Source organism: Jatropha curcas, chromosome 5, assembly GCF_041381405.1.
Source record: "Jatropha curcas cultivar XTBG-Jc1 chromosome 5, XTBG_Jcur_1.0, whole genome shotgun sequence".
NCBI lineage: Eukaryota > Viridiplantae > Streptophyta > Magnoliopsida > Malpighiales > Euphorbiaceae > Jatropha > Jatropha curcas.
The window spans coordinates 29,862,582-29,880,602 of NC_143155.1; the positions used below are offsets into that span (position 1 = coordinate 29,862,582).

At 33.8% G+C, this 18,021-nt stretch overlaps 3 protein-coding genes across 3 annotated transcripts; 2 read left to right on the forward strand and 1 right to left on the reverse strand.

Annotated features, from left to right (window-relative positions):
• On the forward strand, window positions 1–2,706 carry AFO (Plant-specific transcription factor YABBY family protein). Its single transcript, XM_012228223.4, has 7 exons — window positions 1–361; window positions 490–642; window positions 829–949; window positions 1,818–1,866; window positions 1,986–2,061; window positions 2,198–2,272; window positions 2,406–2,706. Exons 1-7 carry the CDS (start codon window positions 266–268, stop codon window positions 2,472–2,474), a joined length of 639 nt encoding a protein of 212 aa, XP_012083613.1. The 5' UTR covers window positions 1–265; the 3' UTR covers window positions 2,475–2,706.
• A 2,143-nt stretch (window positions 2,707–4,849) lies between these two features.
• On the reverse strand, window positions 4,850–7,248 carry LOC105643152 (DUF641 family protein (DUF641)). The gene is made up of 2 exons (XM_020682657.3): window positions 5,163–7,248; window positions 4,850–5,073 (listed from the first exon to the last, which is right to left on the reverse strand). Exon 1 carries the CDS (start codon window positions 6,935–6,937, stop codon window positions 5,423–5,425), a length of 1,515 nt encoding a protein of 504 aa, XP_020538316.1. The 5' UTR covers window positions 6,938–7,248; the 3' UTR covers window positions 4,850–5,073; window positions 5,163–5,422.
• A 6,404-nt stretch (window positions 7,249–13,652) lies between these two features.
• Window positions 13,653–15,712, forward strand: LOC105643153 (PLATZ transcription factor family protein). Its single transcript, XM_012228225.4, has 5 exons — window positions 13,653–13,973; window positions 14,110–14,289; window positions 14,388–14,462; window positions 14,748–14,888; window positions 14,970–15,712. Exons 1-5 carry the CDS (start codon window positions 13,971–13,973, stop codon window positions 15,303–15,305), a joined length of 735 nt encoding a protein of 244 aa, XP_012083615.1. The 5' UTR covers window positions 13,653–13,970; the 3' UTR covers window positions 15,306–15,712.
• Window positions 15,713–18,021: the final 2,309 nt, after the last annotated feature.

Below are 18,021 nucleotides of genomic sequence, written 5' to 3' on the forward strand. Positions count from 1 at the left end.
AAGAAAAGAGAAGAAAAAAAAAAAAAGAAAAAGAAAAGTTTCAGCTTCTGCTGAATCACCAACTACATTAACAGTGGTGTTTTTTTTCCCACTCTTTCTCTTTCCTCTATCTCTGTCTCTATCTTTGTTTCTCTCCCTCCCTTTATATCCTATAGTAACAACTCAACAATCAAGAAGATCAGATCCAAGAAGAGGATTATTATCTGTCTATCACAAAATACCCACTGATCAGTCACTACTCCATCAATCAAATCAAGAATCAAACATGTCCTCCTCATCAGCTGCTTTTTCACCGGACCACCTCTCTCCCTCCGACGAGCTCTGTTACGTCCATTGCAAATTTTGTGACACTTTCCTCGCGGTATCATTTTCTCTCTCCCTGTCTTTTGTCCACTCTCTTAGATCTTCTGATCCTTCTTCTTCTTCTCTTCTTCTTCTTCAATGTTAATTTCTATAATTATAATTATCTTTTTTTTTTCCTTGTCTCAGGTGAGCGTCCCTTGCTCTAGCTTGTTCAAGACCGTCACCGTTCGATGCGGCCACTGCACCAACCTCTTGACTGTCGACATGCGCAGGCTCCTTCTTCCTGCGGCTAACCAGCTCCACCTTGGTCACCCTTTCTTCAACCCTCAGAATATTCTGGTATACCATGTTTCTAGGGTTTCATAATATAACTATTCTTGTGAACTTTCCATTCTCGGAATTAATACACTTCAGCAATTAGGGTTTTCAAGTTCCAAAAAAAGAAAAAAAAAATCTAAACTATATATGTGTATAGAAATCAATTAATTATTTGTTTCAAATTTTATGGTCACTGGACCATTTCAGGAGGAGATCCGGAGCGCAACACCACCAAATATGCTGATCAATCAACCAAGCCCAAATGAGCCTATTATGCCGGTGCGAGGAGGAGTTGAGGAGCTTCCTAAGCCACCTGTTGTCAACAGACGTGAGATTCTTCTTCTTCTTCTTCTTGTTTGTTACTTCCTTTACATGACGTGGCCTTTTTTCTTTCAATTGTATGAGTAGCAGCCTCTCCAATGTTTTGAGGTCAACAGTCGACGACTTCACATGTCTACCTTTGTTTTCTTGAAGACGTGAAATTTAGTCAATACTTTTGACTGCTCTAGCCTTTAGCACCATATTATTCTATACTATTATACTGGTCTCTTAACTAATTAAGAAATAAGGAAAAAGTGCTTTTGAGAAAAGCTAGACTATGCCATCTAGGTTAGGTCTTATTGCTAATCAACAGTCACTGAGATTTCTTGTTTTGTGTCAAGTAGCAAGAATCTATCTGATGCCTATCCTTCTCTTCTTCTTCTGAGCTCACATTTATATATTACTACCAAAATGGCCTACTATTCAGATCTGCCTGCACAGCTAGCTCATCAGTTGCATTGCTTTTCGGTCCTTTTTTTATTTACCCTATATGCACCAATAGCATCATTGCGTGCTTTGTTCTTGATAAGTCCCAAAATATACAAAAAGGAAGCCCAAAAAACAAAAGACCTTTGTTCTTACTCAAATGGTTTCTTGAATTTCAGTTTGCACGTTTCTTTTGTTATTAAAATATCCATTTATAAGTGAATGAAAGAGAAAGAAGGAAAAAAGAGTTTCTGTGCCCCGGAATTATAGATAGGGAATCCATGGATTGATAGATAGAGATGATAATGATAATGATGAAGTAATGATGAAGAGAGAGAGAAAAAAATATAAATGAATTGATGAGAAATATTTTACAAAGTCAGCGAAGTGATTATAACATATCATGTCCGTGTGTTTGTCTTTGTTGTGTCTGTGTGTTACATGTCCAGCTCCGGAGAAGAGACAGAGAGTCCCATCTGCCTACAATCGCTTTATCAAGTGAGTAAATCTTTAACTTGTAACGTAAATTTTCAAGATTTGAAGCTTTTATTTCCTTTAACATGAATTAACAACAGTAGTGAGGAATATACATGATCTTGACATGAACCAATCTGCAGGGACGAGATCCAACGCATCAAAGCTGGAAATCCTGATATAAGCCACAGAGAGGCTTTTAGCGCAGCTGCAAAGAATGTGAGATCCAAGAAAATTCAACTTTTCCACGCTAGGGTTCCATTTTGCCAATATCAATCCATCAATCAAATAAGTGTTTTCATTTTCATTTTAATTATATAATATAATATTATATACACTTGTCTGTTTGTTTCAGTGGGCCCACTTCCCTCATATTCACTTCGGACTTATGCCTGATCAACCCGTGAAGAAAACTAACGTGCGCCAACAGGTACTTTTGAGTTCTGAAGAAGAAACCCTAAAAGCTAACACTTCTTTTTCTTTTGACATTGTGATGATCTAAAATAGATCAGAAGGAGAATTCTTTTTCTTTCAATTATTAACTGTGTGTTGCGTTTGTGCAGGAAGGAGAGGACGTTCTGATGAAGGATGGGTTTTATTGTGCTGCCAATGTGGACGTTTCCCCTTACTAAGAAAGAAAGTACTGCAACTTTTAGGGTTTCCTCTTCTTTTCTTCAACTGTTATTAGAGTACTTGCTTGTCATTAAACCTTTCTTTCAAGAAGACTGGACTGCTAAGACTGTATGGGTTTTATGTTAGTATGGTTTGGGAGAAGATTTTGGAGTCTCACCGCCATACATATTTATATAATCTCCCGAAAACCATTAATTATATAAGAAACCGAAGGTCTTTATAATGTGGCTACTTTGGAATATTCCATATTCGTTTTTTTTTTTTTTTTTTCAGAAGAAAATTAGAATATTAGTTAGCATTATCATTACTAGTAAAATTCTTCTGTCTAACTACTCAGTTTACTATTATTAATTAATTAATTAATTGTCAAGTAATAATGTTAATATATACTTTAAACTATATATGGAATGGAGAAAGAAAAAATATCCCAAATTGCACAAACTACTTTAAACTATTTTACAGGTATCTTTGACACTAATTCCATCCCAAATCCAAATTTGTTTTAGGGTTTAAAATAAAATATTATTTCTATTAATGAGTTTGATTAAATTAACTAAGCTCAGCATAAAACGACACTGCACCAAATTAAACCACCAAAATTCTTCTCCTTTCTCTCATAATCTTCTCACAGCTCTAATTTCCTAATCCCAGTTTACCACTGACCTTTTGAAGGCAGCCAATGTTGATACAATGAATTTCTCTGTGCAGTCGAGAAGGGAAAACTCAAGAGGTTTCGTTTCGACCGAGATAGTTCTGCTCTATGCCATGCTGCTGCGGAGAGAGAGATCGAGTTTTGGGTTCAAAATCAAACATTGCCTTATTTTTTTGTGAATAATAATCGAGAAAGTTGTGCTCTTTTTTAATGATTTATTAAATTTGGGAAATATTTAAAAATCAGTTTTATTTATTTAGGATTTTAAATATTGATGAAAATTTTATTCTAAGACTATCGAAGCCTGCAAAAAGCTCCACTTTCAGATCCATACTCTCTTTACTTCAATTCTATTTCAAGTTATTTCAACAACTAATTGAGATTTGAGGTTGGATTCATTAAAATATTGAAAATTGAATTTATGGACTCTTTGATTTTTTTTTTCATGGAAAGTTTTTGATTTTGGTCTTTTTGATTTGTTTGTGAGAAAGCAAAAGAAAAAAAAAAAAAAAAGGAAAATAGGAGGAGAAAAGAAAAGTGATTTTGAACTTTCCTTTGTCAAATTTCATTTAGAAAATAATACCCTTTAATTATTAAGATGTGAATTAATTAAAGGATATTGTTTTGTAAATGATATTATCAAATATCATTTCACGTCTTAATAATTAAATGGTAAATGTGCTCCGTTTGTAACAATCAATCATCATTCAATGAATAATTATTAATTCCATGGCTTTTTAATTTTTTTTTTTCACCAAAAAAATATGCAAAATCTCCAATTTATTAAAGTATTCCGCACTGCTTTATTTATCAAACTTGAAATTTTTAGAGCACTATATATATATATATATAATTTGATAAATAGACATATCACATATACTAATTTTTTGTATTTAATTGTTTAACGAGAAATTAATTCCGGTTAAATCTAGCTATTGTATGAAACCTTGTAGCTAAACGGTACAAAAACATTGGCGGTGGCTCTTTTCCTCGTTAGTGGGCCAGAGTCAGTAGCCCATATATGAAGGACAATTGTCAATTGGACCGAAACAGTGAACTCTGCAATTGCTAACCGAGTGCAGCCCAAATAATCTCTCCGTCATGATTTTGGGGTTTCCTGGGTAAATGTGCAAAACGACACATTCGAATTCCCTTTTTCCCAATATTAAAAAAAAAAAAAGAAAGTTTTTTTTTTTTAATTTCAACATATTTTTTAAATTTCAAGTTATTTTTTAAGATCGCTTTTAAAATATCTTAAAAGTATTGCAAACTAAATCTCATTTTCCATCAAATTAAAGTTGTAACAGTTAAAAAAAAATCTTTAAGGTATTAAAATGTATTTGAAAAAAAAAAAATGAAATGCATCATATTACATCAAATAAGAAAACAAAATCCTACGACGAAAATAGTAATCACATACGCAACCATAGGATGGAAAGGTGGACATCCGCTGATTGTGCAAGGTATCAGCAAGGAAAGCCAAAAAAAAAAAAAACAAACGTCATATAGAGTTTCGTTAAACAGACATCAAGAAGCCATAAAGAGAATAGCTAAGAAGTGAGAGGATGAATGTTGCAGAATTGATCAAATAAAATAGAGAAAACTATGCAGCAAGCGAGAAGATAAGATCATACTTCCAAAGCGTAAAAGAATTCTAATGGAAATTGATTAAGGTCAAAAGAAAATGAATGTTACTCGAGCTATCTGATTCACAACTAAGCATAAACAGAATCATTATAGGAGAACTTTCAATTCCAGGTTGAATTGTTAAGTATCAAAAGAAGCTTGATGCAGATACAATGTTTCCAACTCAAAAAGAAAAAAGGGTGGGTGTGATACACAGTTTGGTAATGTATTTTTGTGTCAGAAGAGAGCTTGAAGCAAAATACAAAAGGGAGAAAAGCAAAAAAGAGAAGAAAACTTTACAGCAATTTTTACACAGCACCCTGCAAAAGGAAAAAGAAAGGAGAAATTCACAACCAAGATGGAAGTATAACTACACATCACAAGGTAACCAAGAGCTGCATGCTATTACCATAGTTGTTCCCAGTGCCTGTCAATGCAACCATACAGCAAAGAGCTGGCTTATCCTGTCCAAGTTTTTCATATATCAGATTCCTTTCTGAGCATATTTAACTGAGATGAGTCCTTCGGAATCCCGTGTGGATGACATTTCCTTACAATCAAACTCTCAAGGATTGTAGTGCGCATATTCAAACCAAAAGCAAGATATAAGTTGTTTTGCTTAGGCGGTGTAACTTCCAAGTTCCCTCTATGATACAACGGTGAGATTGACTACCCTGTACATTTCAAGCCACATAAATAGACCTGAGACTGAATAACTGTTCTTCCAATCTTAAATCCTGGAACTACTGTGAACCCCACCTTCATTCCTGATTTAGCCGGTAAGGCGCATCTTCTTGTTACATCTTCCATATAGACCATTGAAAAATCAACCCCTCTCTCTATCTGAAAAATCTCAACAACAGGATCGAAAGAGAGCGCCAGCTTATGAAGTGCCCATATTGAACTAGCCATGTTAACAAATGACTCGTAGAATAAACTTAGTGATCTCCATGAATTCAGAACAACTTCATTTTGATCCAAATTACTGAAAATTGAAGATTCCATTGTCGGATGAACAAGCTCTTGATACTTCTTCTCACAAAATTTAGAAAAATCACTGTTAGGATTCCTATGTAGCAACTCTATTGGACTGCTTGAAACATGCTCAAGCAATTGCTTCAAAGAACTATGTATCTTACCAGAATCGGAATTGTGGCCATTACAGAGGATTTCAGTATTATCATCCTGATCCAAACAAAACCTTTTTAAATCAAACCCTCGAAACATGCCCAAACAAACATATGAGAGAAAAGCATAGCGATTATGCCCTGTTTTTGCATATTTAATATCAGCATGAACTGAATTCGCAGCCAAATCCAAATCCCATCCAGCTTTTTTCATCAACTCGATCAGAATCTTAGTAAATTTATACGTTGCTTTACAAGCATCATTTAACACAGAAATGAAAACCCTAACAGATAACAAAACATCACAAGATGAATGAAAATTCAGATTACCAGATAACCTCTTTGACAAGTTGAAATTAGACTTTTGTAAGTCACCCATTTTCTTCCTTAAAGCTGTAACTTCATTATCCTTTCGATCAATCTCTGCTTGTAAATGGTCCGAAACAGTCCCCAAAACTCTCAGCTTGCTTTGATTTTCCTGCACCTGAGCTTCCAAGCACGACCCAAAAGGCAAATCTGCGCCGAAATCAGGATTCCTGGATAAATCCCCATAGAATTGCTTAAAATCAGACAGTCTCTGAAGATGCGAAACCAGAGCCTCATCCGCGGACTTTATGCCCTCTTCATTGAAAGGCACATGAGCAGTTTGCAGCTGCAAGTACGAAGCTTCAAATGAAGAAACCGTTGCAAATATTGACGAAATCAAAGTTTTTGCCGAATGGATGTTTAAAGCCCTGATCTGGGTTTGCTCCATAGACTTATTTATCGTCGATTGCGGCAACAATTGTTGAGGCTCCCTCGATGGAGTCGGAGGGCTCGGTGAACTATGATTGAGGGGTTGGTCGGGTTTGAGAATAATAACTTTCTGGTCAGGAATGAAATCTTCAGCAGAGTCAAGGAGGGAAAAACCGTCGACATCGGAGGGTTCATCGGCGGCAGTCTCCTCATTGAAGAATTCGAAAGTCTTAGTCTTGAAAGCGAGAGCGAACTTCTGGAACATTTCAGAGATAGGTGGGGCTTTGGGAGTAGTTGAGGAACCATCCATCATTTCTGTCATGAGAGAGGGAAATTGGGGGATTTGTTCTCCTTTCTTGTTTCGGATTGTTAAGAATGGAATTGAATTCCAAACTGTTGTTTTCCCCTCTTCCTCTCAGGATAAAAGTGTTTGATTAGAGAGGAAAAGGAAAACGAAGGAAAGTAAGAGAAAAAGAGAGAAACGTTGAGGTATACTAATATACCACTTTATTTTCCTTCTGGGTTGTGCTTTGAATGTCTTTGAAGGAAGGTATATGTCGATGTTGGGTTTTCGCTTGCTTTGCTGCACATTTTTCTTCTGTTGCTTTTACATTCCTTTTAGTTCTTTTTTAAAAAAATTTTCATCAGTTTTCCTTTCCTCTTTTTATTAACTCATCGTTAAGCTGACTTTTGACATTATGCTTAACGGTAATAAGGGAAACGGCTAGTGGACAGCGTATTGCGTAATTCTATATCACTGACCAATCATTAATCAGGGAATTAAATGAAAATCTTCCATCAAAAATATGACCTAAACAACGTTAGTCAAAATTTTTTTATCTGGTTCCCTTTGATTTTTTTTTTTTTTTTTTGAAAATTAGTTTTTTATCTCTCTCATTTTAGAGTCTAAGACATTTGCAAACTAGCAATATACTTGTGCTATGCACGGTTAAAAAAAAGTAAAATAAAGTAAAATTGAGAAAATATATGCATAATTTATAGATTTTTGGATGAAATTTCTTTTACTATACTATTGAAAAATATTATAAAGATATATCAATAGTAAAAAAAATATAGCGTGATTTTTTTTACTAAAGTAAAAATTAATAGATAGACATGTGTTCACGAATATAGATTAAAAATATTGAAATTTACAGAGATAAATTAAAAAAAAGTAAAATGAAATGTGATAAAATTCATTAATTTGATTATTTTAAAATTAATGTAAAAGATAATTAACTCATTATTTCATTAAAATTTATGAATAAATACTTTATTTTAAATAATTAAGAGTTTTATAAATCTTCAACTTATCATATTATTAATACTATAATTAATCAATTATATTTAACATAATTTAATTTAATACAAAATTTTTAATTTTTTAATATAAAGTAATAATTGCCCATAACATTAAAATTTATAAATTATGTAACATATTTATATTATTAAAAGTTATATAAATTGTTACTTAACAAGTTATTAATCCTCTAATGTTACATTAATCGATTACATTTAAGACAATTTAATTCAATCATAAATTATTTTATTTTTAAATAAATATAAAAATAAATAATTAAGTCATACACATGTCATTTATATGAAATCCTACATGGTAATACTAAGAAAAATTCTACATTCTTTATATATAAATATATATTGATTTGATAGTTTACAGTTACAAAAATATATTAAATAATCTTTAAAAAAGAAGAGAAAAAGTTTGAGTAAAAACTACTAACTCCATTAGTGGAAATAATTTAAATGTAGCAAAATTATGAACTTAAAAAAAATAAATAATATATTTAAAAGTAGAGACCAATATACCTTTGTCTAGAATACATAAAAATATAGTAATACAACTTATATATAGTATTTTTAAAAAAGATAAAGTATTTATTGAGAGTAAATAATTTAAATTTTAAAAAAGTGCATTACTACATTATTTAAAAGAAATAATAAATGGTTTTAGATAGGAAACATTAAAAATACAATGATGGTTGTCAGAGGAAACGTTTGTTATTTCACAAATTTGAGAAGAATAAAAATTATAAATAAATGATTTAGAAATGAAGGTGAGAAGGTGGAATCTGAGACTGTTAGGTTAGGTGGAGGGGCATCAAAAAATGGCTGAAAGCAATATTTAATATAGAAACTATTTAAGCAATCAAAAATAAAAAGCTTGTCCTAGAGGAAAGAATTGACTCTCCACCGTCATAACATGTGATGTTCTATTGAGCTTAAATTTGTATATACTCAGTGAAAACGACATTTCGATAGAAATCCCTAAACATAGGTCCAAATTGATATTTTAAAAAAAAAAAATTTGAAAGTACTATCTGCTATGTTGACCATTTAAATCATTGTTAGGAATGAATACACTGTACAGCACTAAAATATGTAAAGTTTGGTACTGCTTCTTTTTCACTAATTAAAACTGTGAGCTTTCGTAGCCCAAGAATTGAATTTTTATTTCCTAAAAAAGGTTGTCGTATTTTCATATTAATGAGGTTAGGCAGCAAAAACAACAGGGAAAAGTTATGTGTCCACTTAAAACAAAGGCATCTATTATAATCAAGAAATGGATATCATATACTATCATTAAATTGAATTGGCTCTTCAAAGAAGACAAAGAATTACAATTTCTTAATCAAGTAAATAAAATAGAGATTACCCATTAATTTTGTTTCATGTCTTGTAGCTACAACAATGTTTTTTTTTTTTTTTTTTTTTTAATGGGTCCAATCATTACAGTACTGTTATATTGAGGTATATAACAACCAAATGCGCTTCAAAGTAGCTTTTTACACATTTCTTGTGAACTTTGCTATGTTTATTTAAAAATTTAGATTATAATAACTTTATTCACCTTTTAAATCATGTGTGATACTTTTAGCCGACATGTTTTAGTGTTAAGCAAGTCTTCACTACCTGATATGCTGGGACTCTCTATACCTATCCAGACACCAATTTCACAATCATGTAATTGGATAGGAAATACAATAAGTGATTAAAGTGATAAAAAGGTTTTTAATAATGCCAGACAATTTATAGGAAATATGAAAAGCGAGGGTCTCGAGTTCAATTTATCTTTAATATAAAAATTATTATCAATTCGGTGAATATTATTTAAAGGAAAGAGTTGCTCTATTGTGTAGCTCATATATTCCTTTTAGTCCATCAAACATTCTATGTAAAAAACAAAATACAAATTTTACCCACGCATTTATTATTAGAGCAGATTGACACTAGTACATGCTAATATAATATTATAAAATTAGGATTTTTAAACATTCTTTTGATTTTTACTGTATATTTCATTCGTTGTATTAAAATAAAATTCATGATTATTATGTAATACTCGTTTTTAATTTTTTGAACTTGTAATGATATTAGTTACATTTGTTGCGAGCAGCATCAAGTGGAGTTTGAATGAAAAAATGCGTGCAGTGCAAAAAATGTGTTGAGAGTAGGTTTGGGTCACTGAAAATACCAACCATGAAAACCTTTTACGAGTGGTTTGGATTCATGGAGATTGTGAGTTGACTCTGAGACACGAAGCCCACTTCAGGATATTGGTTGGTTTGGTGAAAAATGAAAATTGGGGCCATGATTACAGGGGATTTGTTTTGCCAACTCAAAATTATCTCTAATACATATATAGTAACCAGAGAAATAAAACATCAGGGTTTATATATATATATATATATATGCTTGGTTAGTTTACTTAAAAATTACAAACCGAATTCATCTTTGATTTTTTTTTTTTTTTTTTCCAAAATTTGATTTCAACATTTTGATTTATGGAGGTTGACGAAGACCTCCAAGTCCCTAACTGTGTCTAGGCAATTAGTTTTCATGTCTAGATCATAATATATCACCTTGTTAACTTTATTTAAATCAATGCAAATTGCAAAGCTTTACAGTTAACAACTTGGTAATATTCTAAGTAATCCATTAATAAAGTTTGTCACTTAAGACACAGATTTATATTAATTTAATTCAAGCAATCATGATGCCCCCTTGGTCCATCTGCACTCCAAATACCTTTCTCAGGTAAATATAAAATTATAAATTATTTTACCTAAAAAAGAGACTAGAGAGACTTATTATATACTCCACAAATATCAAAATACACGAAATAATTTACTTTTTGTCAGCTTTAAAGAATAAATAAAATATGCATCTAGATAATTTTAACACATAAATGTGAAAGACGTGGATGTGCTTGGGAATCATTAATGGCTAGAACTTTCTTGGCCCACTGGGCCAAATTACTCAGTTTGGGCTGGTCTGAACCCAGTAGGAAGTGAATTATTTCGGCCCAACAAGGAATCGGAATCCGAGGATCAGGAGGATTTCACCCTAATTAAACCGACTTCCTCCGAGAGTCCGAGTAAATTAAACTAGATATAAGGCGCCTGAGTCGTTTTCCTTTGAAATTTATACTGCGACAAACTTATGATTCGTCGAATCTCTTTTCGGTGGAGTTTCTGTTTGGTTTGTAGAATTGATTTTTTGAAAAATTGAATTTGAGATTTAGGTCGTCGAATCAAATATGAAGCCAGAATCGAAGAAGAATCGGTGTGCTGATACTGAAAAGAAAGAGACTGGACCGTCTTTTGATTTAACAAAACTATCTCAGGCCCTTAATGTGGCGGAGGAGGGGCCTGCCGAGCGAATGAATTCCTCATATGACCTTACGGAAATATCGAAGGCGCTTTCTGTTGTTGAGAAGGAGAAAATAAATTCTCAACGATTGAGGGCTAAGCCGATTCCAATTAAACTTAGTACAGCGTTGGCGGAGAGGAAAAGAACTTCAGAAACATTGAGATTGATGGTGCTTTCGGCTTCGTGTAAGCTTCCACGGAGAAGGTTAATTCCAACGATGCCGCCGCCGATGTCGATTATTCCGGTCTCGGCTTCGGAAGAACGAAGTTCCAATGTGGTGAAGCAATCTACGGTTTCGAGTGTGCTGAAACCAAGGTTTCTTCCTCCGATGCCGCCGATGTCGAGTCCGAAGTTTTCGATCGCGCCTTTGGACGATCTAAGCTCTGTGGATAGTTATGCTCGAGAATGCTCTCAAGATGATGATTCTCTCAACACTCAGTATTTGTCCGTATCAGTGTAAGGACATCAGATGAGTATTTGCTAAGCAATTTTTAAAAAAAAAAAAGATTAGCCGATAATTTATTCAGGAAATTTGAAATTTTAATGGATTTGGAATATTTCATTGGTAAATTTATAGAAGTGAAATATGAAGGTCAGGGAAGATGATGCTGACATATCAATTTGGTATTGGCTCGTTATTATGCTTTGTCTTTAGTTATTTCTGTGTCAGTATAATTTTGCAATTGGCACAAGCAAACTTCTAAACCTTGAAACAGAATTCCATTAATCTAATACGCATACTTATTTTGTCTTTGGTGGAACAAATTTGCGAAGAAAGGTATCTCCCTTTCCTAATCTATAAGCCCAAGGCCCAAACTGTGAATATGAACAAGCCTTTCCTGAAATCTTTTAGGACTTACTAATGATTGGATGGAGCTCTTGGCTTTGGAGAGTGCATTACCGTGAGAGGTGAGAGAATCTTTAATGCAATAACTCTGAGCATAGACAAAAAAAAAAAAAATCAAACGACTTTTCTCGCCATTACTAACAGGAAAAAAAGTTTGCTAATTTTGTTTTTTGTTTTTTTTTTTTTTTGTGGATATGCCTTTTTTTTTTTTAAATAAGTTTAGATGGATACATGAAATAGCTAATGAGAAGTACACGAATAGGGAATTGCGACGCGTGAGAAGACGTGAAAAGAAAAGGCTAATTGGGCAAAAAACCGAGCCATACATTAGTCAATTCACGTAATGAAAAGAAGACGTTGGTGGCACACTGGGGCAACTGGGGGTTGTCCATTGGGGAGGTGATGGATGGGTGCGTGGACGTGGGCTGCCCACTACGACTGTGTGTGCTCAGAGCTGTCCTACGTACACTCAGCGCGTCAGATGCTCTTCTGTTACTGTTTGCTAATTCGTACGGTTCTGTAACTCCCTTAGCTGCATTACATATTCTTTTTCTTTTTCCTAATTTTTTTTTCTTTCAACAAGAAACAAAATTATCACTCGCTCTTACAATAATTTATTTTCCATGCTTCTTCCATTGTTAATCACTAGGGCTAGCTACTTTATTCATTTGGTTTCTCGTTCCAAGGCTTGTCAACTTTTGCAATATTCAGTTTTTCTTTTCTTTAAAAAAAAAAAAATCTTTTGCAATATATATACTTCTTTTTATTTTGTTTTCCCATGGAAATACTATATTTATACTGATTTATATATAAAAAAATCCCACAGAATGAAATTTTAGTTGCAAATTATCAAGAGAAAAGAGTATACCGTCTGTGTCATTGAATCATAACGTAAGGGTTAAATGCAACACGTAAATTTCTGTTGCAATGGGTTAAAAGTACAAGAGAAAATCCAAATTGAAAACTGGCTTGGTTTTCCTGGACACAGACATTTTCTATACCTAATTTCGTAGTTCCTTTTCACTGTAGGGGTTTGACATCAGGTACTGGACAATCCCGTTAGAATCCTACCATATTTATGAAGCAACCTTAAATTATTGTACCCTCTTAGAAGAACTTGAAAGGTTCATTGTGTTTCATGCTATACTCAAGCTAAAAACTTAAACTTTTCACCAAAATATAATTGAATTCTGGCTTATTCTTTACTGTGGACTCGTCCTGAATTTAATTATTTGTATATATACATAACATCTGTTAATCTATATAAAAATGGGGACTTTTGAAGAGGAAAGGCCACTACCGTTTTCCTCCGAGAACTGAGAAAAGTCGCTGTTTCAAGTCTTGTCGTTTAGCACTTGGCACAGGGGAGAGAGAAAATAGTTAGAGACTTAAGAGGTTTAGGGTTTTGGGGGGATGGGATGGGGCTCATAGTAAATAGCAATAGAAAAGGAAAGTTTATTTTGATTCGAGTTTGAGCAATATTTTATAGTTTACTTTTATCATGTAAAAAATTTGTCTGTTTTTTTTCTTTATTTTGTTTTCATTTTCCAAGCTCCCTTACAGTGTAGAGCATCACATATAGTCTATTGTACAAACACTAAAAACATGACACACATACAGTCTCCACTCTTTAATGAGAAACCCCAAACCCCAACCTTCCCACCCTCTCTACTGTTCCTCATTGGTAACAGTAATACCAAACCAGCAGCATCGTTGACAGGCGCCGTTTCCCTCTCTCTCTCTCTGTGCAATTATAGTTAGTCTACCACTATCTTTATAAACCCTGACCAAACTCTCCCTTTCTCTCTCATCAAAATTCAAATACGAAAACAAAATCATGGTGGGATTTTTACTTCTTTCTGTCAATTCCTCTCTCTCTTTTTCTTTTTCTTGTTTCTTTCCCTTTATTATTATTTTAATTTTAAAGATTTTTTTGCTATGGGGTTTTTTGAATTCATGTTCATACTTGTATACAGCTGGTTTCTTCACATCCACTACCTCACTGGCTTCAAGTGCTTCTCAGAGAAAAGTTCTTTAACGCTTGTATAATTCATGAAGATGCAAAGAAGAACGAGAAGAACATATTTTGCTTGGACTGTTGTACCAGTATATGCCCTCATTGCTTAGCTCCTCACAGCACTCACAGGCTTCTACAGGTTAGTTTCTCTCTAAATTAGTTTTTCTGATAAGAAAAGAAACGAAAAAGTTTCAATTTTACTGAAATATTGAATTTTTCTCTGGCTTTGTGTTGCAGATAAGAAGGTATGTATATCACGATGTTATCAGGCTGGGTGATGCTCAGAAATTGTTCGACTGCGCCTTTGTTCAAGTAAGTAATTGAATTTTCGGATGGTAATTGAATAATTAATTAGAGAATTGAACACGCTTGAGGAACATACGTATGACATTGCACTCTTCTCATACTTCATTTCTTTTTAATTTTAAATATGCTAATTTACTGTTTTTAGATCCTTTCTTTTACCTTATCGAGAAAATTGGCTACAGTGGACAGAAAATCCAACACGGTTTCTCTCCTTGTAAATTGTATGTTTGAATTGTCCTTTTGGAACCTGATGTTTTTAATCCGACTTTCATTGTTCTTCTCTTTCCTCAGTCCTACACCACCAACAGTGCAAAAGTGGTATTCTTAAATCCCAGGCCACAAACAAGGCAATTCAGAGGCTCCGGCAACATCTGTAACACCTGCGATAGAAGCTTACAGGACCCTTATCTGTTCTGCTCTCTTTCCTGCAAGGTCTCACTTACCAATTTCAGTTCTTCATTTTCCTTAATCTGGATCTTTCTTATTTTCTTAATTGAGCTTCTCTTCTTGCAGATTGATCATGTCATTAGAAACAAAGGTGTGGGTGGGCTATCTAGTTTCCTCTTCGACTGCAAGTTCTTGTCTTTGCCTGAACAAGGTTCAGATGACGGTTTGATGACTCCTGACTCGGTCCTTGAACCCGCCCCTTCAACTCGGACGTCTTCTAGCTCAGGTGGGTATGGTGGGGTTGGGTGTCGGACACTTGCTTGCACTGCTACAACTGAAATTGTGAGAAAAAAAAGGAGTAGCTTATCGGCTTGCCGGCCAATATTCCCACAGATATCCGAAATATCGGCCGGTCTGATGAATCGAAGGAAGAAAACTCCGAATCGGGCTCCGCTTTACTGAATAGCGTGTAACAACGGCGGGGATGGGGGCGGGGAGAGAGAGAGAAGAGAGAGAGAGAGAGAGAGTGAGGGGTGAGGGAGGTAGGGATAAATTTGGTATTGTGACTGTTTATAGGAGGGTAATTTGGGGAAACTAAAAGAAGATCTCCCGTTTTTGTCTAGGCGACTCTCTCCCTCTCTCTCCCTCTCTCATAGCAGTCTCAATTTTAGTGGTTCGGTTCTGGCAAATCAAATTATTCAATGGCTCTTTTTCCGCCTTCTTTTACAGACCTACAGTAACTAAGAGTGACCAGAGGACCCTGTTTTGTTTTCCCTTTTCTTTCCCCTGATTGATGAGAAATTATTGTCATTCTTATCTCCATTTTCTGCACCTATTATCTCTTTTAAATTAACACTTATTTTTCCTTATATTTGTCTATTAATATTCGTATTGGAATTAATTTAAATTTAAATCTAAATTTAACACTTGTGTTTGTACTGCAACGCTGGAGAACATCAAAATTTTTTGATATAATTATATAGTAAATTGTATTAATTTATGATAATAATTTGATTATATACACGCAGCAGAAACAGCAACAGCAGCAGCAGGTGTCTATGTCAACTATGAGTGGGCGATGAGATACTGTGATTGCAAACCCTATATACAATAAAAATACAAACACAACCTCTCTCAAGTTGTTGGCCTTCCTTTTCTCCTTTTCGTTCTTTTCTTCTTCCCTAGGTCGCAGTAGAGACAAAATTGGTAGGCATATTTATTCGATAATTTATTGGTTTCCCCTCCCGATGTCCTCTATATTTGAGAAGGCAAGCTCTTTCTTATATTTATATTCAAAAGTTCAATTTTATTTGGAACTTGTGACATCTTTTGTTATGTTAATTATAATTTCTTATACTACGAGTTTCAGATAATTATTATTAATATTTTTCTAATTGCAAAATTAAATAATAATCCCAAATTTAAAATCTAATCTTCCTGAAATTTTGTTATCTGGGAATCAACTTGTCAATTTTCGTTCAACCTGAGACGACCAGCTTCCGTGTCTGCTCATACACGTTAAACAATTAAAACTCTGAATAGTTAAAGCAACTGGAAAAGAAAAGGTAAGTATAAATTTATCTGCAACTTTCATAGCCTGAGTAAAGCACGTGCATGTAAAGTGTAATTCCAAATCTGTAATTATCATCCGGGAGACAATGTTCAATGATATAATCGATCTTAATATTCAATGCAGCCAGTTGCAAGTTCATTTCTGTACATGCTTTTCTCAGATCAAACCAGATACATAACGAATGGATGAGATTAATTCAATTTCACACAAACCCACCTACCCACCCACCTATGACCTACCCACCAATAATGATGGAGAGAACTAAATTTATAATTAGCAGGATAATATTACTGCAGGACTGTCTCATATATGCAGGCATATAATTTTTTGATATTTTGTGGGGTTTTAAATTTAGCATCCTATAATGGAAAAGCAAAGCATGGGGCAAATGGATTTTCCCAGACAAAATGAGCTAAAGGAGCTTCAGAGAAAAAAAAAAAAAGAAAAGCAAATGTTTGTGAGTATAAGACTTTATGAAAAAAGGTACTTTGACAGTTACATTCAATAAAAGCTTGAGAACAACCACTTAATTTGTTTAGATTTGGGGACCGACGACTACCCTTAAATTAAAGACTCCATATCCATAGACCAGATCTTTCGAAGAGACTAGTTTCCCAATCACCATGCATAATGTTCCTCTCTCCACTACTCCTGCTACAGTGCTACTGAGAAAATAACACTAAACGAGAATTGATCCTTAATTGATGGAAATTACCATGCAAATGAGCTGGTTTTGTTTTATGGGTTGTGGGAAGTTTTAATTTTTTTAACACACTCACCTGACATAAAGACAAAATGCAGTGGCAGGAAATTGATGAAGGCTGATGTGGGTTTCTGCAAGCAGGACATGCATTTGCCTTTACTTATGTCTACAACTGGAGCGGATACATTTTTGTACCATTCAAGAGAAAGCCCGCTGCTAATATGTACCCGATCGACCCCATGTACCTGAATTTTAAAGAACCAAATATTATATATAGTTTCTCTCCTTTTCCTTTCCTTTACTTTGCCATTGCAGTTCAGATATATTATTCACAGCTGTGTTTTTAATTTTATACCGCGGGACCACGACCACTGTGACTGTACCATTGGCTTATTTTGTATACGAAAATCGTGCATCCATATCCATTTCTTGGCTACACGTCCAAATCTGCAATCTCTTTCATTTTTTCTGGGTTTGTGAATTTGTAGTCACCTTTATTACTAACTTGTTGGTTTTTTTGGTCCTAACAAGGACATCAAAAACAAGATGAAAATGAAAACTTCTGACAGGAAATCAATATGTAGGGTATTGATGTATAACTTCTACCTCAACTTGGTTGTTGTCTCCTTTGACTACTTCTAGTGTCTTACATATATATAATTTGGATATCCAATAATCTCACTTAGAGATTTATGAATATCTTTCTACATGAGTGATTTTTTTAAATATTGAGTTGAAAGTAGACATATTGAAAAGATTTTACTTCGTTAGAAATTGGAGTTATTATATGGTGAGATTCCGAATAAGATATATTTGATTGATTGAGGAAAAAGAATTTGAATAATGAAATTTAAACGAGGATTGAAACGTATTTTTTTGTTTAGTTGAGATAAAATAAACTA